The sequence below is a fragment of the Rhinolophus hipposideros genome (genome assembly GCF_964194185.1).
Source record: "Rhinolophus hipposideros genome assembly, chromosome: 12".
In the NCBI taxonomy this organism is placed as follows: domain Eukaryota; kingdom Metazoa; phylum Chordata; class Mammalia; order Chiroptera; family Rhinolophidae; genus Rhinolophus; species Rhinolophus hipposideros.
Genome location: NC_138058.1, coordinates 60,584,206 through 60,610,466, shown reverse-complemented (window position 1 = coordinate 60,610,466; position 26,261 = coordinate 60,584,206). Strand labels below are relative to the sequence as shown.

Here is a 26,261-nt window from a genome sequence, read left to right as displayed (position 1 = left end):
TTAGTAATTCTGTCAAAAAGCCATTAGCCATGGCTGTGCAGAGCAGGTACGTGGCCGAGGTCAGTGCCAGGTGAGAAGGGCAACGGAGCAGGGTGGCAGCCCTGTGTGGGTCAGGAAATTGGCCATGTACAGGGAATCAGGCAAATAAGTCAATATATTTGGGTTAATGGAAACCAGGTTTCTCAACTGTCAGAGAAAGGAATTGTAAATATGAAAACAGGGACACCAGAATGAACCCTGAGATGTAGGTTGGAATTGGAGGAAGTGGTGTGAAAGCACGGTTAGATAGGTAAAGGTAAAGTAAATGTAATTGTAAAGTGTGTGAATGAGCAAGTATGTGTATACTCAGAGAGCCTGGGAGTAGAACCAGTCATAGCAATAAGCATGCCATTCTCCACTAGAAGAAATCAGGATTCTTTGGATGAGTCTGGATCATCTTTTCGTGCCATAAAGTAAAGAAGTACTCAGAGAATAATGTGAACTTTTCAAAAGGACACAGAAGCCAGCTTGAAGGCATAGCCACTAACCAAAACTGGAATAATTTCAGCAGCCAAACAAATAACAATAATAGATTATAACCCATTGAATAAGATAGGAATCCATGAGTCCACATTGATATAAACAAACAAATAAGAAAGGAAAGCAGTTTCTCACAAGTGAATGTCAACTAACAAATGTAGAAAAAAGTGATAAAATTGAAGCCACCGTTTGGCAACTATATAGCAACAATTAATTCAAGCAGGAAACATCAATGAATGCTAAAACTGGTGGGTGAAATTTACAGTAGGATATTTACATAGTTTCACAGTTACCTCCTCACAAAATGCTTACTAATTACAAAGGGATAAAGAGTAACTACTTTACAGGGGAGACCCTGGCAGACACCACCTTAATAATAAGTGATCAAAGTTAATGTCACCACTAATAGGACAAGAGCACCGCCATCACATCCCACCTGGTGGGATACAGTGAGAAAACCAGTTCACCTCTGTGCATCATGGATCTAACCACGAGGAGACATCAGACAAACCTGAATCAAGAGATAGTCTACTGGGCCGGCCCGGTGGCTCAGACGGTTGGAGCTCCGTGTTCCTAACGCTAAAGGCTGCTGGTTTGATTCCCACATGGACCAGTGGGCTCTCAACCACAAGGTTGCTGGTTCGACTCCCGCAAGGCATGGCGGGCTGTGTCCCCTGCAACTAACAACGGCAACTGGACCTGGAGCTGAGCTGCGCCCTCCACAACTAAGACTGAAAGGACAACAACCTGACTTGGAAAAAGTCCTGGAAGTACACACTGTTTCCCAATTTCCCCTTCCCCAATAATAATAAAAAAAAGTTCTTAAAAAAAAGAAAAGAGAGACAGTCTACTGTCTGTTCTGCCTATAAATTAAGGGGCCTGTAATATCAAAGAATGTTTAAGGGCACAAAGGTCAAGAACGGACTGAGGCATACTGAGGCATTCTAGATGGGAGACCAGAGATAGGACAGCCAAGCGCAACACACATCCTGGACTAAATCCCTTTGCTATACGGGTTATTCTTAGAACAGTTGGCAAAACTTGAACACAGACTTTTGGTAAAGAGTACATGGGAGCTCTTAGTATGATTCTTGCAACTAGTCTGTGAGTTTAAAACAATTTAAAAATAAAATAAACACACAACAAAAAACATAAACAGCGTGGTATCTGACTAGCAAGTCCCTTATGCCTTCCAGGCCCACCTTGCCTGTTAACCATTTGTGCGACTTTGGAAAATCACTTTCCTTATCTGGGTCTTCTTTTCCTTATTGTGAATGGGAGCTTTGGATGTGAACAAATAATCTCTTTGGTTTAACAGTCCAAACAAGGTCACACCCCATCCCCTTGCTCCACTTAGTTGTGAAGAAGAGACATGTGATTGAGCACAGGGGCTCCAGGGGCTGTGCCCTCAAGTGGCTTTGTGCCCTCTGCTTCTACTGTCCTTGAGCACAGTCCTGGTGTCTACACAGGCAGGTGGCCCAGTGTTGGCACTTGTTGAAGGGCAGGTTCACCTATGAGCATGGGCATGAACAGGAATCACAAGTGGCTGGAACTGAGATTCTGACTTTAGTGTTTGGGGGAACCACCTGCAGGTGCTGGTTTCAAATGCAGATTCCTGGCAAATCTCCCTAACACTGGCCTGAAGGGGTCTGTCTGGCATCATGGTAAGTCTGTAAGTGGGCAGACCAGGCTGGTGCAGAAGCACAAACCCCATGAGGGACTTGGATCTCTTGTGTCTCCACCCCGTCAACCTTTAAATGCTGTGTTTGTTGCCCCAGGGTTGCAATATGGCAGCTGCTCCTTGAACAAGCCTGGTGCACTCTTATCCACCAAGTTTGCATTTGATTCCCCTCTCCTGGAGTCCTCTTCAGGTATCTGCACAGTCCACTTCCTTTCCTCCTTTGGGAATTTGCTCAGATGTCTCTTGGTAGGGGCCGTAAAACTGCACCCCACCCCCATTAGTACTTGGAATTCCCCATCTCCCTTCTCTATTTTTCTTGACTGTACTTATCACCATCTGATACGCAATGTGATTTTCTTGTTTAATGTCTTCCTCCCCACCCTAGAATGCAAGCACTGTAAAGACCTGGACTTCCGTGTGTTCTGTTCACTGCTGCATTTCCAGTACTTAGAACAATACTTGGAATATATATGGGCAAGAGTGCTCAATAAATATTTGTTTAATGAGAGAATGCACTTCCAGGAGGCATTTAAGTTCTAGGCAGAAAGAAGAAAAAAGGGTGATGTCTAAATCAGAAAAGCAAAAACACTTCCAGAAATTCCTAGCCAACTTCCACTTACATATCCTTAGCTAAAACCATGTCACATGGCCACCCATTGCTGCAGTGGCATCTGGGAATACGAACATTTTTAGTTGAGTCCACTGCCCTCCACAAACAAACTGGGTTTTGTAAGTAAGGCAGAGGGGAAGAATGATACTGGAAAGGTAACCTATGTGTCTACCACATGGATCTTTCCTGGACCTTATGAAGCATAATCTCTGAGGGTGGTAATTCTGGTATAGGTGATCTGTTGCAATGAAAATGGCCAGAATAACAAAACGAGCGATCCTGGGTGACGGACACACTGGTCGTGGACATCTGTTTGGGTGACTGCCCAGAGCACACTGCACCCGCACTGCTCCCCCCATCATCTTTCTTGAGAAATAGTTTTACTTCCACCCCGGCCCCCATACACATGGTTATAGCCGGACTCTTGGAGGTCTTGTTCATATATCATGTTCCCACCCACCTGACCCAAACTACTGAGTTGGAATCACATTACCATGAACTTGGCACTGGGACTGAGATCCTGAGTCTCTCCGGATGACTGGATCATGTAAACAGAGAGCTTCTGGCAGGCGTATCTTCTATGTCATGAACTAGAGCAGCTGAGGAAAGAGCGTGAACCCCACACAGAAAGAAGTGTGATAAATAAAGATGGTCTTGGTTGTGTTTGACTTCCCAGAGGTGGGCCATTCGTCAGGCCTGGTTCTCTTCTTGCCCTTGGGGTCCACTGCACGCTTCTGGGTCCTTATTTTGTTCAGGCCAGCGAATCTTTAGTGGTGGCTAAGAGTTCTATCTAACACACACCCCAGCCCTGGGCACCTGAAAACAGAAGGAAGTAACTCGAGATCAGGTGCCCGATCTCGGAGGTAGAAATGAAACATGTTAGTTTCTTTATCAACAGTCGACAAGACGCGAGTTAAGGGGGACTTCCTCTGGTTGTTTTGTGGGGCTCTAAAAACCACCCTGGTTAGCCACACAAGGGAGCCCACTGCCAATGGGAGAAAGAAGTGGTTGTAAAACAGGACATCTAGGTCAGGGGTCTGGAGATTGGGTTTTATTTCCAACCAGCCTGCCCTTCTGTTCCTGGCTTCAACTACTTGAGAAACATGGAGGGTGCCTATGAGTTCTCCTGAGGGGCAGCTGGGCTAGAGAGGTGACAAGGCACAGAAGGAAAAAGTATGGGCTTTAGAGTCTGGAAGTCTAGCCTCATTACTAACTTTTGGTCAAGGCACAGGCACACCTCATGTCATTGCACTTCACTTAATTGTGCTTCACAGCATAGATGCTGCGTTTTTTTCTTTTTTAATTTATTGGAGTGACAATTGTTAGTGAAATTACATAGATTTCAGGTGTACAATTCTGTATTACATCATCTATAAACCCCATTGTGTGTTCACCACCAAGTCAGTTCTCCTACCAGCACCATATATTTGATCCCCCTTACCCTCATCTCCCTTCCCGCTGAGTTTTTTCACAAATGGAAGGCAAGACCCTCCACCAACAGAAAGATTACGACCCACTTTATTACGGTGGTCTGGAACCAAACCTGCAATAGCTCTGAGATATGCCTGTAGTTAATGTCCCTAAATCTCATCTATAAACCCGGGACAATTCCCAGCTGGAAGGATGAAATGAATTTACATGTGTAACGCTCCCAACACCACACCTGGCAAATCCCTCCCGCAGCAGGGCTCCTCCATCCCTGGAACCCTGTTAGAACTTGGGGCCAGAGCCTGGCCCAGAGGCAGGGAGCCCCTGTAGAACCATCAGTGCAGAAACAACAGGCTCACTGCTAACCTCTGTGCTCTCCCAGGAGTCAGAGGCTTTGTGTTTGTTTAACAGCAACTACTTTTCATTACCTGTTAAACCTCGGGCTATAGGGAGCTAAAACCGAGAGGGAGGGAAAGAAGCCGTGGGAAGTGGGAAGCGGGGATAAGGGGGAGGCAGTCATTAGGTTATTTTAATTCAGCACCCACCGCGTGTCAGGCACATCGACATACTTGACACACATTATTGGCTGTTTTAATCCCTCTTGGCTAACAAAAGGAGGTGCAGAGAGGGCAGAGCTGTCAAGTGATATTGACAGCGAATCTGGACAGCATCTAGGCAGTTTGGAAATCTGCTAATAGCTCAGAATTAACTGGTGGGGACTGCTACTTAGAGCATGAACGGCTCTGGCACAGACTTCAGTTCAGACCCTGGCACCTTCCTGGGCAGAGGGGTCCCCTTTTATTAAGCAGCCAAGGTGCTGATAACAGCAGCTGGGCTCCAAATGTTGCTGAACCCCTACTGGAAAAACAAGGGAGAGAGAGAAGGGAGAAAATGAAAAAGGGAGTAAAAGTAGGAAGAAATAAAGGGAAGAGAAGACAGGCAACCAAATCTGTAACGATACTCATTCCTTTATTATTGACTGTGTTAATTTGAACAGGGCTGGGGCCTGCAGGCTGCTCCCAGTGCTGAGCTGCAGGGCATTTCAGCTCAACCGAGGGGCCTCGTCCTAAGCCAAGGAGACAGAGGGTAATGTTTTATATATATATTTATATATTACATATGTAATCTATGGGCCACTGCATTGTTAACTGTTGTCCTAAATTAAGACCGTAGCAACAGACATGGAAATTTGGTCTTAATCAAGGCCCTTACTTTATCAACCAAATTCTGATACAGCAAAAGGAAAAGAAAAGAGAGACAGAGACTGAGCTCCAACCACCCCAGTGGCCCTGTTCCCAGCATATCTTACACTGAGTGTAGAGTGTCCCCTGTGGAGTTAAACACACACACAAACACACACACGTACACAAAACTGCAGGCAGGAGCTCCCCCTCCAACCACACCTCGGGCCCAGCCCTCAGACTGGGGGGCAGGGGGTGGTGGTGAAGTTGGGTAGATTGTGCTGTACGACTGTGAGGGTCAAGTGACTAAACAAAGCAGAGTCGATGTGTCCAAGTGGTGAATGGGGGCGACACGTGCTACTTCACTCACAAACAAGAAAGAGGTCACTGGGAGAGGCTGCTCAGTGCAGGCTCAGAGGTCCCTCTGTGCCCGGGCCACCTGGGGCGTGTCTACACAGAACTCCTGTCCCAGCCACAGCCGGACCTCTGATCTGAGTTTCAAATAATCTCCTGGGCTCTGATGAAAAATGTTATTTCCTTGACGGACAGCAGCAACTGGCAATTGAGTTGCCCAACCATCTAGTCCAGTAATTACAGCAGAAATGACAGCAGCATTGATGGAAACCAAACCATAGCTTGGTCCTTAGAGCAGAACTTGACTGTGTAAGAAGGGTTCATTTCCTGATGGAAAGAGAATAACCAGGTAATCAGCCCTCACCGCCACCTCTCCCACACCAAATTTCAGGCAAATCAAGTCAGTTTTATTCTTTTATCCCAATGACTAAAATCCTCATATTCTAGGAACTGGAGACCCGCACAATTAGGGCATTTTGGAATCCTAAACCACTATTTTTCTCTCATGATTACCTTTTCACCCCTCCACCAAAATACACATTTACAAAGTAAGCCAATGAAAATTCTTCTTCTTTTTGGTAGAAATTTACTTATCACTTGAGATAACTGGAGACATCTTGGGATGTCACAAGGGAAGTGAGGAGTACTTCTGTAGGGACCAATTTGTACAATGCTGAAGAAAGGGTCAGTTTTCAATAAAATAGTGCCCAACAAATGTGATTCAGAAACAGGGGTAATAGGCAAATGGTAGATTGTGCCGAGGTCTCCATCTCCAGTGTTAAAGGAAGGGGCAAGCCACAGATTTATACCTTTGTTTAGCCAGGGAGAGGATGACGTTGCTCCCTCCCACAGGGAACTGGCATCCAGGCAGCTGCAGGAAAAATGATCAAAGCAGGAAGGAGCAACATCTCAAAAATGGAGAGTTCCTTGATGGTTTGTTGACCAAAGTTACTTCGCAGAGGGGGACAGAAACAAAGGGCCTGGAGGTGGGACTTAAACTGCCCACGTTGTCTCCATTACTATCCCATTTCCTGCAGGTCCTGAGGAGGCAACAACTGGTTGGTTCACAAACCCTACCCAAGGCTTGGGAAGGTGGGCAGGAAGCAGAGTTTGGAAAGCCACGAATTCTTGCCGAAGCTGAAGAGCACGGGCTGTGTCCGTGAGGTCTTTTAAGTCCTTGAAAAGGAGCCCAAGAAGCTAATGAGTTTGTCTGAGGCCCAGGAAGTGCCGGGAGCACTGTCAGGATGTCTCTTATCCTCAGGGGACACCTAGCATTTTTCTAGTCCTAGAAAGTGCGTGGGAGCCGCTTACTGTCAGCGTAGGAGGAGATGGAGATTATGGAGGGAGACAGGTAGAAAAAATCCTCTCTTATCAGGCACTGGCCACCTTCCCTTCAGGGGACAGCTGACAGGAAGGAGCTTGAGGTCTGACTGGGGTGGGGGTTCTAAAGTCAGCAGGAAAGGAGGCTATGCAGTGACCAGGGCTGGCTCAGGCGAGGGCCTCTCTCCCACACTAACTGAGCTCCACGAATAAATAACATGAATTAAATAAAGGAGGCTAAGAAGAGCAGGCAGAGGCACGGTCTGCCAGATTCTCTCTCTCTCTCTCTCTCTCTCTCACACACACACACACACACACACACACACACACACACACACACACAGAGCGGCAGAAGAGATGATCCAGGAGGGCTGGCTGCCCCATCCCAGGAGGGGCAGATGGGCAGCCTGACTGAAGGTCGTCACTCATGGTCTAGCACTGTCGCAGGGCGCAGAGCAGCAGAGGCCAGCGAGGCATGTGTGGTGGAGGGTGGAGGCCGCTGAGGACTCTGGCACCTACAGGGGGTGTGGGTGGGGACGAAGTGGGTGAAAGGGGAGGTGGGGAAAGTGCAGGAGACAGAAGAGTGAGGATTTTCCCTCCTCCTGTTGCTGCAGGGTCTCCTCCCCCGCCCACCTCCCTTCAGATCCTGCAGATGCACCCATGTCGCTTCCCTGCCTCTATCCTAAGTGCACTGGCCACTCTGACAGGGTGGTACTGACCAGGATCTGGACTTTCGGACTTTCGACGTGGAAGGTCTTTCCAGAAAGCTGTCCAACCGCATGAGCCTCTCCATGTGTAGTGCACGGGCATCTTGTTCTTGGTCGTGAGAGAATTCCATCTCGAAGACAGCCGGAGGAGACACATCCAACTCCAAAAACATTATGTTTTCAGCCTGTGGTAAGAGGATCGTGCCAGATGTGAGCAGATATCACACCTGAAGACTACCTTTTGGCAGTCAGTACCTATTAGGCGTAGCAAGAGTGATGAGCTAGGAGGAGGCAGCAGAGGCCGTGAATATCAACTCCCTTGGGCTCTCTCTCCCCTGCCCCTTTCTGCTTTGCAGCTTCTTACCCTGTACCTGGGGTGGGACCCCATTGCCATGGCAACCCGAGCATACTGGCTGATAGGTCTCTTGTAGCCCACTGCAGATGTTGGCCGCTTCTTCATTTGGCTGTTATTGCTGTAGGGAAGAGGCTATATTAGAATATATTTCCTTCAAACACAAAGGGGAAATGATACCATGAGGAATTAAGTATCATTTAGGTAGACAGGAGGCCCTGCAGACTGCAGGTCCTGGAACTTTCTTCTCTTTGCTCTAATACAACCTGACAACTAAACTAGCATAACACAAGGAGGCACATATTTCTTCACTCTTGTTGCTTCAATTTTTTTTTTCCCCACAGTAAAAAGGGTTGACTGAGAGCTGGAATGAAAAAAAGGAAATTAAATCTTATTTTAGCTTTCAGATTCATACACTGATTTCATACATACTACACAAAACCACTGATTAGTGGTTCTGCTTTTCATTTTCCTTGATAGGAGTTAGCACAACAAAATGACTAAAAGCTCAAGGTTGCAATGGAAAGGTCCCAAAATAGCCAAAACAATCTTGAAACAGTACAAAGTTGGAGGACTCACATTTTCCAGTTTGAAAACAGATTACGAAGCTATAGTAAGCAAGGCTGTATGGTGCCGGCATAAAGATAGACATATAGATCAATGGAATAGAATTGAGAGTCTAGAAATGAACTCTCATATTTACCATAATTGATTTTCTATGAGTACCAAGACCGTTTAATACAGAAGAATAGTCTCTTCAACAAATGGTACGGGAACAGCTGGATAGCCACAGCTGTTGAATGAAGTTGAACCGTTACCTTGCACCATACATAAAAATTAACTCAAAATGTCACAGACTTAAATGCAAGAGCTAAAACTGGGCCAGCCTGGTAGCTCAGGTGGTTGGAGCGCCACGCTCCTACTGCCAGTTCAATTCCCACATGGGCCACTGAGCTGCGCCCTCTACAGCTAAGATTGTGAACAACAATGTGAACAACAGCTCTCTCTGGCGCTGGGCTGCAGTGAGCTGCCATGGGCTACCGTGTATTGCCATGAGCCGGCCCGGTGGGCAGCGTGAGTGGCCAGCAGCCAGTGTGAGTGGCCGGCAGTGGGTGAGAGCTGCCATGAGCTGCTGTGAGCAGCCAACTGACAACTGGTGACCAACTGCTTTGCAAGATTGGGGGGGGGGGGCAGCTCAAGGCTCATAATACCAGCATGGGCCAGGGAGCTGTGTCCTACACAACTAGACTGAAAAACGACAGCTTGAACCGGAGTGGGGGAGGTGGGGTTGAGGTGGAAGAAGAGGGGAAAGAAAACAAAAAGCTAAAACTATAAAACTCTTAGAATAAAACATAGGAGTAAATCTTCATGATCTTAGATTATGCATTGGTTTCTTACATATGATATCCAAAGCTCAAGAAACCAAAGGAAAAAAATAAATAGTATTTTGTCAAAGCTAAAAACTTTTGTGCTTCAAAGGACATCAAAAAGAAAGTAAAAGACAATCTACACAACGGCATAAAAATATTTGCAAGACATATATCTGATAAGGAACTTTTACCCAGAATATATAAATAACTCTTACAAATCAACAATAAAAAAAACAACTGAAAAATGGACAAAGGATGTGAATAGCCATTTCTTCAAAAAAGATATACAAGTGGCCAGTAAGCACATTAAAAGAATGTTCAACACTATTAGTCATTAGAGAAATGAAACTCAAAACTACAATGATACTACTTTACACCGACTAAAATGACCATAATCAAAGAAGACAGACAATAACATATGTTGCTGAGAATATATGTAGACAAATTAGAACCCTCATACATTATTGGTGAAATGGTAAAATGGTGCAGCTGCTTTGGAAAACAGTTTGGCAGTGCTTCAAAAAGTTAAACACAGAGTTACCATGTAACCCAGTATTTCCTCTACTAGGTATATATTCAAGAGAATTGAAAACATATCCTCACACAAAAACGTGTACAGGAATATTCATAGCAGCATTATTCATAACAACTAAAATGTAGAAATAACCTAAATGCCCATCGACTGATGAATAAATAAACAAAATCTGGCATATCCACAGAGTGGAATATTATTCATCAACAAAAAGGAATGAAGTACTAATACATGCTATGTAATACGGATGAAGCTTACAAACGTTGTGCTAAGTGGAAGAAGCCAGACACAAAAGACCACATATCGTATGATTCTATTTATATGAAACGTCCATAATAGGCACATTCATAGAGACAGAAAGTATACTGGTGACTGCCTAGGGCTGGGGGCATTGGGAGAACAGGGAGTGACTGCTAATGGGGACGGGGCTTCCTTTTGGGGTGCTGAAAATGTACTGGAATTAGACAGTGGTGATGGTTGTACAGCTCTGTGAATATGTTACACCCACTGAATTATGCACTTTAAAGTGGTGAGTTTTATGACATGTGAGCTATTTCAACACAGCCGTTATGCATGGTTTTATATTTACTTATATGTGTGGGATTCATAAACAATATATACGCTTATTTCTAATTTTTTGTACACTTATTTCTATTTTTGTATGCTAACTTTTCAATTGTACGCTTATTTCTAACTTTTTAACTATATGGTGCAAGGACTACATTTTTTTGTGCTTAACAAACATGCTTTTTAGATTTATCCATGCAGCTCTAAAGTTTAACTATACAGTGAGTATTTTAAGGTTTCAATATAGTAACATATTCCTATATATACATTACACACATATATAAATATGTATACATTCTGTTGTTGATGGATATCTAGGTTGATTCCTCCCTGCCCCTTCCCCCCCATTAAACACAGTGCTGTTGTGAACTTTTCTGTGCAGGTACCTTCAGTACATATCCAACAGTTTCCCTGGGGTATATACCTAGGAATGGAATGGCTGCGTAGGGTATGTTCATTTCAACTCTCCTAGACATTGCCAAATTGGTTTGCAAAGTGGTTACACCTATATGAGAGTTTCCATTGCCCTACTGATCCTAGCCAACTCATTGTATGTCAGACTTTTTTACTTGCAGCAATTTGACAAGTGTGATGTATTACGTTTATTATTCAAAACAAATAAACAAACAAACAAAGATAGGAAAGAAAGCAAGAAAGTTATTTCCATTAAAAAAAAATTACACAGCTCTTAGAGGAAGATAGGCCTGGATCTGAATGCTGGCTCCGCCTCCTAAAGCTCTGTGACCTTGGGAAGTGGCTTCGTATCTCTGCACCTCATCTAGCTCAGCCCTGGACAGGCTGAGATGAGAGCAGACAGACATTGCACAGAGCACAGTACACAGCAAGGGTGTCAGATATGGCCGCTGAGATGATGATTTATTCTCAATGCCGCTTGCTAATTTCAAGCAGGGATACAAATGAGCAATGAAAGAAGTCAAAAGACAGACAGAAGACAGAAGAGGAGATGAAAGAGGCCGAGTATTTCAGATAGGACGTTCTGTCCTTGAATAGCAGAACAAGCAGTGCAGGAGCCAACAGAACAGTGCCTGTGCTCTGCAGCAGGGAGAAATAAGAATGTTTGTGTGGTTCATTTTATCAAGGGTAAAAAAGAGTGCTGGACCCCACTCAGGGTCCCTGCTGACTCCTCTTTATAGATGAAAGGAAGAAAAGATGACACTGTAGACAGAAGCCCTAGCTCAATCGTCCTGCAGCCGTGGGGCCTCAGAGGCCGTGCTTGTAGAGAGGGCGTGGTCAGTGACACCTGAGGGGAGTGGGAAAAGTAGTAGAACAAAAATTTCTTATTTGGAATGTGCACCTACACATACCATTTGAACTTTACAATGACCTCCTGAGGTGTAGACAGGGCAGACACCATGGTGTCCAAGGTCAGACAATTAAGAAGAGACTAGGAGCAGAACCTTCCCAGATAGTCTTTAGATTCTGCTGTCCTGTCTCTCAGGAGTACACACGGAGCATCTGGGGCCGAAACATGCCTTGACGGCTGCAGGTTCTGGGAACAGGACAGCAGGACAGGGCTGGCTGGGCGAGCAGAGCAGGGATCAGTGTGAATTGGCAGCCTGACCCAATAAAGATGCCAGGGCTATTCTGAGTGGCATGCGGGAAGAGGGGGCTGGGTGAAGGGGAGCCTGTAACTGGGACACCAAACTCCCCATCTACTCCCTCTTCTGCCCCGGGCCTACTTTCCACGATTGATCCCTCTGTAGTAAGCTGCTTGTGGCCAACAGCCCAGAGCGGAGGCGTGGCTCCGCACACAGCACCCCTCCCAACAGAGACCTGCACCAACAGTCAGCATGTGCTTCCCAGACCCTAAAAGTTCCCTCCAAATGGCTACCATCACAGTATTTCCCCCCCCTAATATTAAAAAGTCACCTCTTGGCTCCATTGCAGGGGCTGACCCCATTCTCACGACCAGACTGGCTCTGTCTGATCGATCACCCCCTTTCCTCTCCTGTTCTGAAAACAGGCATCCAGCAGCAAAGGGTGTGTTTTCCTCCCCGGTCCTTCACAGGTATCTGCCACAGCAAATCTGACTTTTCTCCAGGATCTGGTCCCTCCGTCCCCGCAGGTCAGCCGTTCACCTTACAGCAGCATTTACTTGCACGTTGGCACTCACTGTCCACGTCCCTGCTCACTGCCCCAACACCCTGCCTGGGAAGGCTGCCGCATCTCCCTGCGTCAGCTTCTTCACTTCCCACAGGCCTGAGAAGAAATCTAGGGATGCAACCCAGAGCCGAGAACGTTCTCGCTGAGGAAAACTCTGCCTCTGTCACAAAACCAGTTTAACTTCCTATCCTGATTCTATTTAGAGCAAGGAAAGCTTTCTCTTCCAACTTGGAGGTAGCCTAAATAAAAAATGAAGAGGTGACACAAAAACAACAAACCAGGGGGTGACCAGTGAGCTCAGTTGGTTAGAGTGGTGCCGCTAATAACTCCAAGGTTGCCGGTTCGATCCCCGTGTGGGCCACTATGAGCTGCGCCCTCCTTAAAAACAACAATGACAACAACAAAAACAACAACAAACCAAACTGCTCTTCCATGGCACTTCTAAAGGACGAAGACAGACTGGTTTCTCTGGCTTCCCCGAAACTGTGCTATTGACTTATCAGCATGACTCTAACCACGTATTGATTATCTTCTCTGTGCCAGGTACTGGCCTGGAGTCTCACATACATTATCTCACTTCAACCTCAACAATCCTCCAGGTACATCTATTATCCCAACTTTACAGGTGAAGAAACTTGAGTCCAGAGAGGTTTTAAAACAAACCTTTCAAGGCTACAAGTAAGTGGCAAAGCAGGGACTAGAATTCAGAATGCTCTAAGTCCAAAGTCCAGTCTCTTTCTACGGCACCATGATGCCTGTGAAAAGAATCTAGGGCGGCGGTTTGCACAGGCCAAAGGGCGAAAGTTACAAATAGAATTTTGTGAATTGTAAACCACGGGCTACAGACATTGCCAAATATCCAACCCTTAGAGGATAGTTTTGTATCAACACAATGAAAAATAAAGTCTACTATAAGAAATTAAAAATAAAAGGCCATACTTGTAAAATAGTTATTGCTCGAGCTGGTTGCAAAAATGTTTTTTCAAAGTAATGTTAAGACAAAATTGTTTGTGATTAAGGAAGTGACCTCCCCTGAAGTTCTTGTGTATCAACTAGTGGTCACATAGAGATAGTGGAGAAAAAACAAAAAAAAAAGGGATAGACTTCCAAAATAAGTTGATAAGGGCATGTTTCAAGAGTTGCCTGACAATAACCCGTTGTTGTAGATCAGGGGTGTCCAAACTGCGGCCCATGATCCATTGTTAATTGGCCCACAGCAAATTCCAAAAATATATTTAGTTTACCTAAATAAACCAGGTGAGGCAATACGTACTTCACCTCGAGTGAGGGGCCCGGCTGTTTGTGTATTTTACCGCATATGGCCCTTGGTGAAAACCATTGAGAAAAGTTTGGACCCCCTGTTTTAGAGAGACGTGGGGGAAGAGTGTGTGATGTAGATGCTTATTGCTAGAGTAGGAGCAGCAATAATGTTTTTCCAACAAAAGCTTTCTAAAGGAACAGCATGACGTTAGGTAAATTCCCAACAATGCCTTCTTCCTCTCCCTTTGAGCAGCCTTCAGTATATTCTCATTCCCAAAATACCACATGCCAAAGCAAAGCAAAATATCCTACACTTGAATTGAGCAAAAATGAGACAGTACCCTGATTAGTTAAATATGCTTTGGGAAGAAAAAGAGATTTTCAGCCCTGATGAAGTTATGTTACAAATTGTGGGACCCAATGCGGAGGGAAGCACCGTCCTTCCCAGGGAGGCAGTTTTATCCACACAGCTCAGAGGCCACAGCTCCCTGAAATGGGAGAAGTTTCGTTCAAGGGCCTCCCAGACTCAGTTTTCCCTTGAGAAATGAGGGGCGTGGGGCAGATGACCTCAGAGATCACGGCCTGCAGCTCCAGCACCCTGATGCTGGCCTCCAGCTCTCTGTGCTGAGTCAGAATCACAAAGGGGGTTCTAATTATGAGGGAATTGTTTTCAACTTCATTTTAACCGCCAACTGCTGAGTAAAAGAAGGGGAGGGAGATTAAAAATGTTTGTTTCATATAAAAACTTCCTAGATCTATTTTTACTTTTCTTTTGCATTTTTTGGTGATGTTTAAGAGTTCTGAGATAAATAGTATTTACTGCAGTTATCAGACATAGCGAAAGGGACAGTGACATTACACAAATTTATAGTAGTAATTCAGAATCGCTTGTAGCTGATTACGTGGTATTTATTAATGCCTCTGAAGTAATTGATTTATTGGAGGTTTTTCTTTGAGAAATCTATAATAACTTTATATCATTTGTATTTAAGTGCAGTAGCGAACACTGATATTTCATAATTGCCTTAATACCTTTTACCCTTACTTTAGATGCATTTTGTTACTTTCTGTACAAAATACGTACTCTGTATGTATTCTGGATAAAATAGCATGGTTAAGTTGTGAATATACTTAACCATCATTTTGAAAAAACTTGTACATACACAGAGGGTGCAAAAAAAATGTATACACATTTTAAGAAAGGAAAAAAAACTGTATTAAAATTGTGATACTCAACATATATTGATAACAAAAGATGAACACAAGTCATGTATATACATTTTTTTGGCACCCCCGATATTTATATCTTTACATTTTTCATATAAAATGTTTAGGAAACACAGTCCTATTTGGATCCAGCTAGAAGTACTCCTAACATAAACCTGCAAATGCAGTTTGGGGAGGAATTCTATGCAGATTGAGGTCAACCACGCATATCTGTCAGGAATGATTCTTCCCAAAGAATTGTAGCAAACAAAACACTACAGTACAAACTAAAGCAATAAGCTTTTGAGGAATGATCAGAGTTTTCTGGTTTTCCAATGGCAAAGAAAATATCGAATCTTTCTCTCTTTGTCTTATTTTCCTCCAGCAAGAAGGATGGTAGGGGAATCATAAGAGAGAGGAAAGTGGGGAAAGAGAGTCACAGGCAACTAGCTCTATTGTGTTCAGCCCAGAACTGTTGCCAGAGGGTTTTCGGAGACACAAAAAAGAGCACAAATTCACCTTTAATGCAGAAGGGAGGGAGAAAAGGGACATGCACAGGAAAAGGTAACAGTTAAACAGTAAACAAAAATACCTATCTATATTTTGGAGGGCTTCTTTTTAAAAGTTATTACTGGTATCTATTCTAAAAATTATTTAAAGTATGATATTTTAAAATAGCGGTTTTAATTTCAAAAATCTGTTAATGGTTTTTCAATGTATGCAAACCATTTTATTATCGCAAAAACAGGAAGTTTGAAAAGGTTATTTAGTTCAATAGTTATTTGAGTTATTTAAAAGGAAGAAAGAAAACTTTAAAAAAAAAGCAGAAATAAAGAATACACATTTATAATCATTAAGCAGAAAGCTCAGCTTCAGGCAAAGCACCCTCCATGCTTTCAAGCCTGGATTGTGTGCTTGAGGTGGTCAAGTCAAAATTGCAGGGACAATGTGTGAGAAATGAATAAACTCCTCTGAAGCCTGAAACTACAAAACTCAAATTAAGACCACTCTCAATTCCAGATTAAAGAAGACTAAAGAGGCATGACAAATGCAATGCATTATCTCAGTCGGGGGTTGGGGGGAGTGCCATAAAGGATATTATTGGGATAACTGGCTAAAATTGAATATTGCCTATATAATAATGTGTAATATTATAATATAAAATATAATAATACGAAATTTCCTGAATTTGATAATTGTACTGTGTAATGAAAGAGAATGTCGCCATTCTTGGAAATACAGGTAAAGGGTAGGATGTCTGCAATTTAATCTCAAATGGTTGGCGGGGTGGGGAATTAATAAAGCAAAAGGAGGCAAAGTATTAATTGGTGAGTTTTGGTGAAGGGCATACGGGAATTCTTTGTATTATTCTTGAAATTCTTATTTTTCAAAATAAAAAGTTAAAAAACACGTGCCTTCTCAATCCTCTCCCATCTCATCTCTATCCAATGTAAAGAAATTCCTCCACCAGCAAACTTTCAACTCAGGAACTTTTCTAAGCGCAAAATAACCAACCATGCAGAGCAGAAGCCTCATCAGCATCTCTCTCCAGCAGAGGGCGCCGGAGTAGTGGTTTTTCAAGCCTGACTTCCTTGTTGAAAGCCTCACCAGGAAGGGGGGGAAAAAAGTTGTCTTGGGATCCACCTAAGATCCTTTAAATCAGACTCTTTGGAGCCCAACTTACAGGTGATCCCAGCTGCGGCCAGGGTAGAGAATCTCTGCACTAGATGCTGTACTACTGTGGGTCTCGACTTAGATTGGAAGGGTAGATTTTAAATCCAAAGTCTTATACTCATGAAAAGTCTTATACTCATGAACTTGCCACTTACAAACTTGCATAATGTCCCCTTGGGTAGGACCAGCCTTTCAGAAAGTAGCCAGATGAAGCAGACTTCTGATGCTCCAGCGAGAAGCTGTGGACCTACACAGCCAGCTTCCAGCCCCAGCTTTGGGAAGACTCCTGCCCTACCTTGGCATTAATATTCCTAGGATCACGGGAGCAAAGAACCTCTGGGGAAGTGCACTGGCATCTGGTCTCCCACACACCTCCGTATACAGATTTCCCATGAAGGGGCAGTGATCTCCTAGCTGGGAGGCAGTCACTCTATTGGGTTGGACTAGCCGGTCTCGTTCTTTGTGGCCACCAGCAGAGGGAGCCGCACACCCAGCCAAGGACCCACACTGTACCTAAGGGCAAGGATGTGGAACAGGTGGAAATGCTGAATCACGGAGCTGAGTGAGGCTGTAAAGACTGGGTCACACCTCTGTCACTTCCTGATCTGGTGACTTCTCTATATTCCCCACTGGACTATGAGCTTTGACCGTGTCTGATTTCCCTTCTGCCTGCAGAGTCTTGCACAGTGTCCTACACACAGCAAGGCAAATAAACAGTAACTTTTGCTGCTGTTCTTGGCACCAGACAAATGAATATTCATTGGCCAAATGTTAGCATTCACTGGGGTTGCTGAGAGGCGAGATCCTCTTCCTTTCCTCCTTAGGCCGCTCATGGGGGCTTCTCTGCATCCCAGGTCAAGGAGAACACCCTTTTTATCAGAACATCCTTCCTTCACGGAGACTCCTCCATCCGGTCCTGAGAAATCCATCTTCCATCGGTATCCTCCCCACCCTTCCCCAATCCTGTCTCCCCAAACGCCCCTGGCCACGCCCAACCTGGCTGGGCTTGCAAGTCCCTGGGCCCAGACTACGGGGTGAGAGACTCACAGTCCGGCCGGCACGAGTGGCTGGAATTTCCACTGCTCCTCCTCACAGTCCAGGAAAAGCCGGTTCATGATCTTGTTCTTCTCCTCAGGGGGGATGAAGTTCTCGATGATTAGGTACCTGCGAACAGGAATGAGGTAGAGATGGGGAACTGGGGAGTAAGAGACCACACAGGTATATGATGGTTGAAGAATCAGAAGTAAGAGATTATACGAAGAGGCAGAGAGAACAGAGGTGGAGAAACCAAAAGTTAGGGGAGGGGATCCCTATGGAAATAGTAGACCTTGAAAATCACTTCTAAGGCAAAGAGTGTGGGCTTTGGGCTGTAGGGGCTCCTGATAAGCACCCAGCATGCACTTGGGGGGGGGGCGGTTTCATCAAATGCAGGCTGAGGAGGGATAGAGAAGGAAACGGGAGGTAGAAGAAACTCCAGAACCTGGGCCTCTCCTCATCCCTCGGATACGTTCTATTCCTAAGACACATGGACTTGTGGGTGAGTTGACAGTTGGCATGAGGCCTTCAGGAAGAAGCAGAGCCTGTCAGGGAGAGGCCTGGGGACAGAGGGATGGCTGTGAGGACCAGGAGTGGGAGGAGGGGGCCTACTTGAGCTTGAGTTCCCGGGTCTGCTCATTCTGAGCCTCCTCCAGATCCTGTCGCACACGGATGTACTCGTCATGCTGGTCCTGGATCTCCGCCTTCACCGCCTGCAGCTTGGCGTAGAGCTGGGTGGGGACGGGCGCAGCTCAGAGGCTGCAGAGCAAGGCCAGAAGGCCCTGGCACCCAGCTTGGGCCCCAAGGGCCGCAGGCTCAGGGGCCACCAGCTCAGAACAGGACGAGGCCAGGTCTGGTCTGAAGCTCCTTTCTGCTGCCCCGCTGTGAATAGGGACAGGATACTCCTCCTACACTGTGGCCTGTCACCTGTCTCTTTCAGCTGCTGTCAGCATCGTGGAACGTTCAAACTGGAAGGGACCCTTTTGGTCCAACACCCTCTTTTTATAGATGAAGAAACTTAGGCATAGGCTTGCTCAAGGTCACACAACTAGTTAATAGAAGAGCCAGAAGCAGGACCCAAGCACAGGACTGCTGGTCCAGGGCTCAGGGAAAACAGGGGGCCTAAGACAGTTTGGAAGGTACCCACCCCATTCCTACAGTACCTCTCCAGGGGCTCTCAGAAGTCTGTGTGTGGAAGGCCGCTCAGATCCTGCTGTCCCACTGCTAACCCACTGAGAACTGTGTGCCTGGAAACCACCATTATGGCTGAGCCTCTGCCTGGCCTGCTCTGGGGGGGGCCACATCAGCAACCCTAAGAGCTCTCCGGGATCTTCCCGGCATCCAGGCTGGAACTTGCTGCTTCCTGCCCTTGACCCTCATCTCATGTACACATTTCCCTGGCCATGGACTTTGCGGGGTCCTGGTGGCCAGATATTCTCATCCCTTCACACGTCCTCAAGGGCCCAGTGTTCCCTCCCTGGAGCTCCCCCAGGCTCAGGCTCTGTCACCACTCCCCTGGCCCTGCTCTAACTTCAGCTATCCAAACTGTGACCCTTTGGTGACACCGTAAAGGGGAAAGTTGCCCAGGACCATGGGACAACCTTGGAGACTGAAGTGGTGCTGTTCCCAGCCTATCAGGCCAGGCCTGGCCCAGGAGAAAGGCTCTATTCCACCCCAATGCCAGACCCTTGCTTTCCCGGCTTCTCACCCCAGCAGCCCAAGCAAAGTGGGGAAGAGGCCCTAACGCGCACAGCCCTTGGCAGGTGCCTGCCTCGGGGAGAGGCTGTCGGCCCTCGTGCACCTTGACCCTGTCGTGCTGCCGCGTCTCACCTTCTTGAGTTTCTTGGTTTTCACCTCCACCTCCTGCTGCAGGGACGTGTAGGTGCCCCGGAGCTCCATGGTCTCCTCATCTCTGAGCATCATCTCCTGCTGCATTTCCCGCTCACGGCGTTTCTAGGCCAAGGCAGGGCACAGGAGCTCAGAGCAGCAGCACGTAACGGGGAGGGCCAAGGGATCGCGGGGACAGGCTCACTCTGCCTACCCTGGGCCTGGCTTCGCTGTGGCCACAGCTGCCAGGAGGAAGGAGTGTCCCATGGCCTACGTGTGCTGCTCCCACCCCATCCTCAGTGGAACATCTCTGAACCTTTGCCAGGCACTGGGCATGTGGGCAGAGACCCAGTGCATTCCAGAGGCGCCAACACATGTACAGATAGACGTCCCTCACACTGGCTTCCCTGTTGCCCCACTCTCTCCCCGTGTATATTACAGTTGACTGGTCAGACCAACCAATTGTGGTTCTTGATGACTTAGAACATAGTCGTAGAGTTGGTAAAGAACTCGCACCCTTGTGGAACGCTCTGGAGTTAGAATGAGGTGCCCTGTGGAAGCTGACATCGTGGAGAGCCACCCCTTTCTCTCACCCACCGGCCAGCAATACCCCTGCCAGAGGCAGGCCCTGGGCTGGGGAACCCATGGGATCCAGGGCAGCGTGTGTTAGGTTCTCAGCACTGGTGCATGGATCCTGAGTCCACGATGGCTTACGGCCCTGTGCCCCACAGACGTGACCTCCAGGCCCCGCGCCCCCAGGGACCCAAAGCCCCAGGCCTACCTGCTCGGCAATCTCCTGCCTCTTCAGCTCCAACATCTTTTGTTGCTCGTTGGTGTGATCCATGATGTTTCTGCCCCCAATGAGCAGCTTGCTCTCCATGGCCTGGGGACACAGAGGGCTTTAGACACAGGCTTTTCAGAGGGACCCCCAGAGGGAGCGGTTTTCCCTGCTCTCTGTGATCCTTCTAGGAAGAGACACGATATGTATCCTGCATGTGACCTTGTGGCCCCCAACAAGAGGGAGTTTCTTCCTCCAGCCTCTTGGGCCCCAGCACATCTCCCATTGTTGGCAGGACCATCAGGTGAGAAAGAGAGGGAGCCCCTCGGGTGATGTGGGGCACCTGATCTGTTTGCTTTGAATCCAGATGGAAGGTGGTTCACCATGCCTGGGGGGAGGGGGCATAGGTGGCCACCTAACCCTGGCAGTGAACACCCAGCTAGTGTTCAGGGAGTGGGAGGCAGAAGATCACGGGGCAGCCCAGCCTTTAGCTAATGGCTCCTGCCTCAGGAAGAGGGTTCTCCACACAGGCAACAGAAAAAGAGTCTAAAAGCCTAAGGGACGAGACTCTGCAACATTAGGGGCATATGGGGCCCCAGAAGCACATGAGCTTTGGATACGGCCAGGAAAAGACCTGCTTTCTACCCACTACCTACAAACCCCAGCGAAGTCACCCCCTCCGTCTGACATCTATAATATGGCGACCGCCTATGATCTAGGACGTCTAGCAAACCCTTGCCGCGCACTGTCTGCTGGGGGCTGAACCAAGCCCTTCACAGACATTATCTCCGTCCTCACCCTAAGAGAGAGGTGCTATGACTTTCCCCAGTCAACATACAAAGAAATTGAGAGTAGCTAGCCTGAGGTCACGTCGCTACCCCTAGTCTTACACTTGAGCCCCTCGCTGTGTGAAAGCGCCTAGCCGAGCGCTTGGCACAGACATTCCGTAGGTACCTGTTGAATCTGAGGCTTAAAGGATGACAGATTTGTATAAGCTGTGTACACTGTGCCCATATAAAATACATTGTCACTATTGTTAGTCAGAGGGCGCTGCCCCAGGGCACCCCAGCTGCCCTCTGATTTCATTCCAGGCCTCCTGGAAGGTGGAAATCACCTTGAACCACCAGAAGAAATTGGCTGCCACCCCACTGGAATTTTTCCCAGTGGCACCAGGTGACTTGCTTTAAGGGCTCTCAAAGCAGCGGGGTGCTGTCAGAAGGGGAGAGATTGGGCCCCTGTGAGAGCTCCACCACTGAGGACAGAGCAGGACAGGGGTTAAGGGTTGTTTTGGGAGGTCGGAGGTTGGACTATGTGAAGCGCCAGAGGATACGAGCCAAGCTAGGCCAATGAGAGCAGCACCACGCAGCCTGAGGCCAAGGAGAGAGCTGCTGCAGAGAACGGCGCCCTCCCGTGGCTGCCTGTCCTCACTGCCACACCACAGCCACTGCTGCTGTGGGACCTGCCCCAGGCCTTGCTCCAGGTTAATCAATCTCTCACCATCCACCCCACCATACATCACAGACCTGAACTCATCCTAGACTCTTCCTTCTCACTCACGGTGGGCACTTGCACCACTCTTTGAGTGAGGGACTCCTTAAATTTTGTGCCTTAGGCACCTTTTCTACCTCACCCTAGTACCTGCCCTGCGTTTCACGCACTCCCTACATCTGACCAGTTGTTAAATACCATCAAGTCTGCCTCTTGGTATGGCTCGCACCATTCCTTCCTTTTCATCCTACAATTCCTGCTGACTTCACTGCGATCCTCATGACTCACCTGGATCACTGCCATGAGCCCCCCACTGCCTCAGTTTCCCTTTCCATCCATCTCCACATGACACTCAGGGGATCCACCAAAAACACAATTCAGAGTGTGCCTCTCCTCTGCTGCAAACTATTTCATGGGCCTCTGCTTCTTGCAGGATAAACCCCAAAGTCTGTGGCAGTTGCAGGCCAGTGGGCTGGCCTAGCCTCCCAATGCCCTCATACTGCTTACTCCACCCCCACACGATTTGCTCGGCACTCCAGCCCCACCAAGAGAATCCCAGCTCCCTGAATGCACTGTGCCTTTTCACGATACTGGGCTTCTCTTCCCACCCCACGTCCACCTGGAAAACCGCGGCTTCTTCTGCAAGACGCAGCGTGAGCATCTTGGGACGTTTTCTCTGATTCCCTCCGATCTGTACATTTCGTCCTTTGGGCGTCCTCAATAATCAGGACACATTCCTGGTATTATACCATAACATCCCATCATTGCTTTACATCCCGTCTCCCCTGTGAGTTCCTTCAGGGCAGGAATCATGTCTTCCTCAGATCTCAATGTCCTAGGGCTTAGCACAGTGCTAGGCACACAGTAAGTGCTTAATCAGTGTTTGATCAAATGAAAGGAATCCTTGGGGTAGCCCCAGAGTGGAGTTCCAGATCCCTTCTCTGGGTTCAGAACAGGGCTGGCTCTTTAGCCCAGCTTCTCCTCCTTCAGTTGACCAACCCACACTCATTGTTGCTGGGCCAAAGGACAGAGCAACGGGGTTGGAGCATCTGGGGAGACGGGCAGGAGGGATGGGCTGGCTGCGAAGAGGGATAGGAAGGCAGCAGCTCTCTCTTGTACACGAGGAAGCCGCCCACTGCTGTGGGCCATGATGACCCACCCCTGTAATTACCAGGGAATGGAGTATTGGGGCACCTGTGTCTGGCCTGCTCTCCCATTCTGGGACACACTTGTCCACTCCAGTCTTGAGTCCGTGCACTTCCATTGGCATGTTATGTGACTCTAGTGTTTGCTGACTAATAAAAAGACACTAGTGCTCAAACTTGGTTGCATATGAGACTCACTGAGGAGCTTTTAAAACTCCCAGCGCGAGGTCACATCGCACTATCTTGGTCCTCTCCAGTCAGGGCTGTGAGCACTCCAGGCTAGCTGCTCTAGAGACGACGCAGTTAAGGAAGGCACAGGCAACGGCAGATGCCCTGGTTTTTCCTGCCTGATTTAAAGACTGGGACTGGGGTGGAGTGAGAAACACAGGACAAGAAACCAAGAGGAAAAAAACCCATTATTTTCTTTGCACCTGCTACATGCTGGGCGTTTCACATTTATTCCTTCTAAAAACCCTGTAAGTAGTGGGTCTCAAACTTCAATGTACATTAGAATCATCTGGGAAGCTTTTAAAAGGCCCAGTGCCCTGGCTACACCTCACTGCCAGTTAAATTGGAATGGGGGAGAGGGAGTAGGTGGTGAGATCCAGGCACCAGGGTTTTGAAAGGTTCCCAGGTGATTTCAGTGTGCGGTCAAATTTGACAATCACTGCTTTTTGAGGTCTCCAGAATCAGCATTACCTGGGAGCTTGTTAAAAACGCAGAATCAGGCCCTAGTGAATCAGACTCTGCATTGTAACGAGATCCCAGGTGACTTTAAGGGGCATATTATTAGCACCATCATTTTTCCAAAAGCTTAGAGAGGTTAAGTAATCCATCCAAGGTCACATCGTGGCCATTAAATATAAATGGAGAATCCAGACCCCGGTTGGCCTGGCTCCAAAGCGCACCCTCTTTCTATTGCAGACATTGTATTAAGTGCTTTAGGAAGCAGAACCTGCTACAAGAAAAGCAACATGTTTCCAGCAAGAGGAAATCATGTCTGACTAATTTCCAAGGTTATTACAGTACATGGGGAAGCCAGAGGCCAGACATTTAGAGGTTAAAATGCTCCTGGCAAGGTTCTCCGTCAGAGGTTATTCAAAGTTACATGGTGGGGGTAGGCGGTGGGGTAAGGAGATGGAGGGAGGTAAGTATTTTCTCCTAAGAGAAAAGTGTGGGGACAAAGCCCCAAAAAACAGTTTCCAGTCTCTCGGCCTCACAATAGAAAGGTGCTGGCTCGGGTAGTAAAGGGCCATCAACTGTGATCAGATGGCCAGCAGCTGTGGCTAGTTGGCCGTCAGCTGTAACCCGTAAGCCATTGGCCACTAATATAACAGTTGTGGCTACGCTAGCAGAAAGAATGGGGGCTAGCAAGAAGATGGTGGCTGGCAAGTGCGGACTGCTATTAGGCAGATTATGTAGATCCTGCTTCCTGTGTCTCCAGCCCAGCCGCCAGCAAGAATATATTGGTTTGACTCCCCAATCTATGGCTCCGTGGGTGTTCCTTTTTGGCCTCACCATGTCCTGCGTTCTTATGTTGGGAACGGGACCAGAGACCCCGCCTGACACTCCACAAGACAAAAGAAAAAGGAAACAAATAAACAGGCATCCCTCTAGATAGAAAAATGTTCAAATGTTAACTGTTGGGACTGATATCTGTTAGAAAGCATGCAGCTTCACAGAGGCTCCCAAATCCTTCCAGGTGAGAATTTATAGGTTGTGTGAGCCAACAAAAAATGGTAGATGAGCTTCAATTACAGTTTTACATTTTGGGAAAAAGTACTCCTAGATGTACTGTGGGGACAGAGCCAGGAGTGCAGTTTCCAGGCTCTCGGCCTCATGTGGAAAGGTGCTCACTCGGGTAGTAAATGGCCATCAACTGTGATTGGATGGCCATCAGCTGTGGCTAGTTGGCCGTCAGCTGTAACCAGTGAGCCATTGGCCACTAATATAACTGCTGTGGCTACGCTAGCAGAAAATGGGGGCTAGCAAGAAGATGGTGGCTAAGTTGGCAAGAGCGGATTGCAGTTAGGACAGCAGGTTGTGGATAGTGTGACTCCTGCTTCCTGTGTCTCCAACCCAGCCGCCAGCGAGACTATAGTGGTATGACTCCCTGTCGTGCGGGGGACCCTGCTCGCTGCGCCATTTGTCGTGCAGGGTCTCTGCTCCCGCTCCCCGCCCAAGAACGCAGGACACGGTAAGGCCAAAAAGGAACACCCATGGAGCCATAAGTAGGGGAGTCAAACCAATATATTCTCGCTGGCGGCTGGGCTGGAGACACAGGAAGCAGGATCTACATAATCTGCCTAACAGCAGTCCACGCTTGCCAGCCACCATCTTCTTGCTAGCCCCCATTCCTTCTGCTAGCGTAGCCACAGCCGTTATATTAGTGGCCAATGGCCTACGGGTTACAGCTGACGGCCAACTAGCCACAGCTGCTGGCATCTGATCACAGTTGATGGCCATTTACTACCCGAGCCAGCACCTTTCTATGTGAGGCCGAGAGCCTGGAAACTGCTTTTTGGGGCTTTGTCCCCACACTCCCCTATCTATGGCTCCGTGGGTGTTCCTTTTTGGCCTCACCATGTCCTGCGTTCTTATATGGGGAGTGGGACAGGAGACCTCACCTGACACCCTGCATGACATGTACTCATTAAAATGATAGCTGTGAGCAATAAGCCAAAAAAAGGGGGGGGGCGGAGTCAATCTCTATTGCTCCCCAAGACATTGGTTTAATATGCTGCCACAGCTAAAAAGAAAAAAAAATCCCAGTAGCGTCTGGCCAGGCACCATCATAAAGGCATGTTGGAAACAACAGTCATTCTACCCTCATATAAAACCACGATACTGCTGAATGTGGAGAACTGTGCACACTTCCCTCCCTGTATCTCCGGGGACGCACGGAGAGAGAAGATCCAGAGAAAGTGGCCAAAACCATCAAGAGAAGGGCTATTGTAAGAAAGTTAGAAAATAGGAGTCCTTCGTCTGCAAAGAAGGTTAAGAGGATAGGCTGGGAAACTAAAATCAAAACGTGTGAAAAGCAAAGATCCAGGTTTTCCAATCAATCCTAGTCATAGGGTAAAAGCTTATACCTTGATTCTTT

At 47.3% G+C, this 26,261-nt stretch overlaps 1 protein-coding gene across 2 annotated transcripts in view; it reads right to left on the bottom strand.

Moving 5' to 3' along the window:
* Positions 1-5,187: 5,187 nt before the first annotated feature.
* Positions 5,188-26,261, bottom strand: part of KIF3C (kinesin family member 3C) — a 34,950-nt gene continuing 13,876 nt past the window's right edge. The window contains exons 2-9 of one of the 2 annotated variants that reach the window (XR_013994669.1): positions 20,529-20,630; positions 19,751-19,873; positions 18,533-18,651; positions 17,933-18,049; positions 8,165-8,273; positions 7,813-7,985; positions 6,583-7,608; positions 5,188-6,100 (exon numbers count right to left, since the gene is read on the bottom strand). Coding sequence is in view for 1 of the 2 variants with exons in the window: in XM_081069390.1 (XP_080925516.1) it covers positions 7,515-7,608; positions 7,813-7,985; positions 8,165-8,273; positions 17,933-18,049; positions 18,533-18,651; positions 19,751-19,873; positions 20,529-20,630 (837 nt within the window). In the remaining variant the exon portion in view is untranslated. Of the gene's footprint in view, positions 7,609-7,812; positions 7,986-8,164; positions 8,274-17,932; positions 18,050-18,532; positions 18,652-19,750; positions 19,874-20,528; positions 20,631-26,261 lie in introns of both variants that reach the window. The other variant, XM_081069390.1, reaches the window with a different exon arrangement.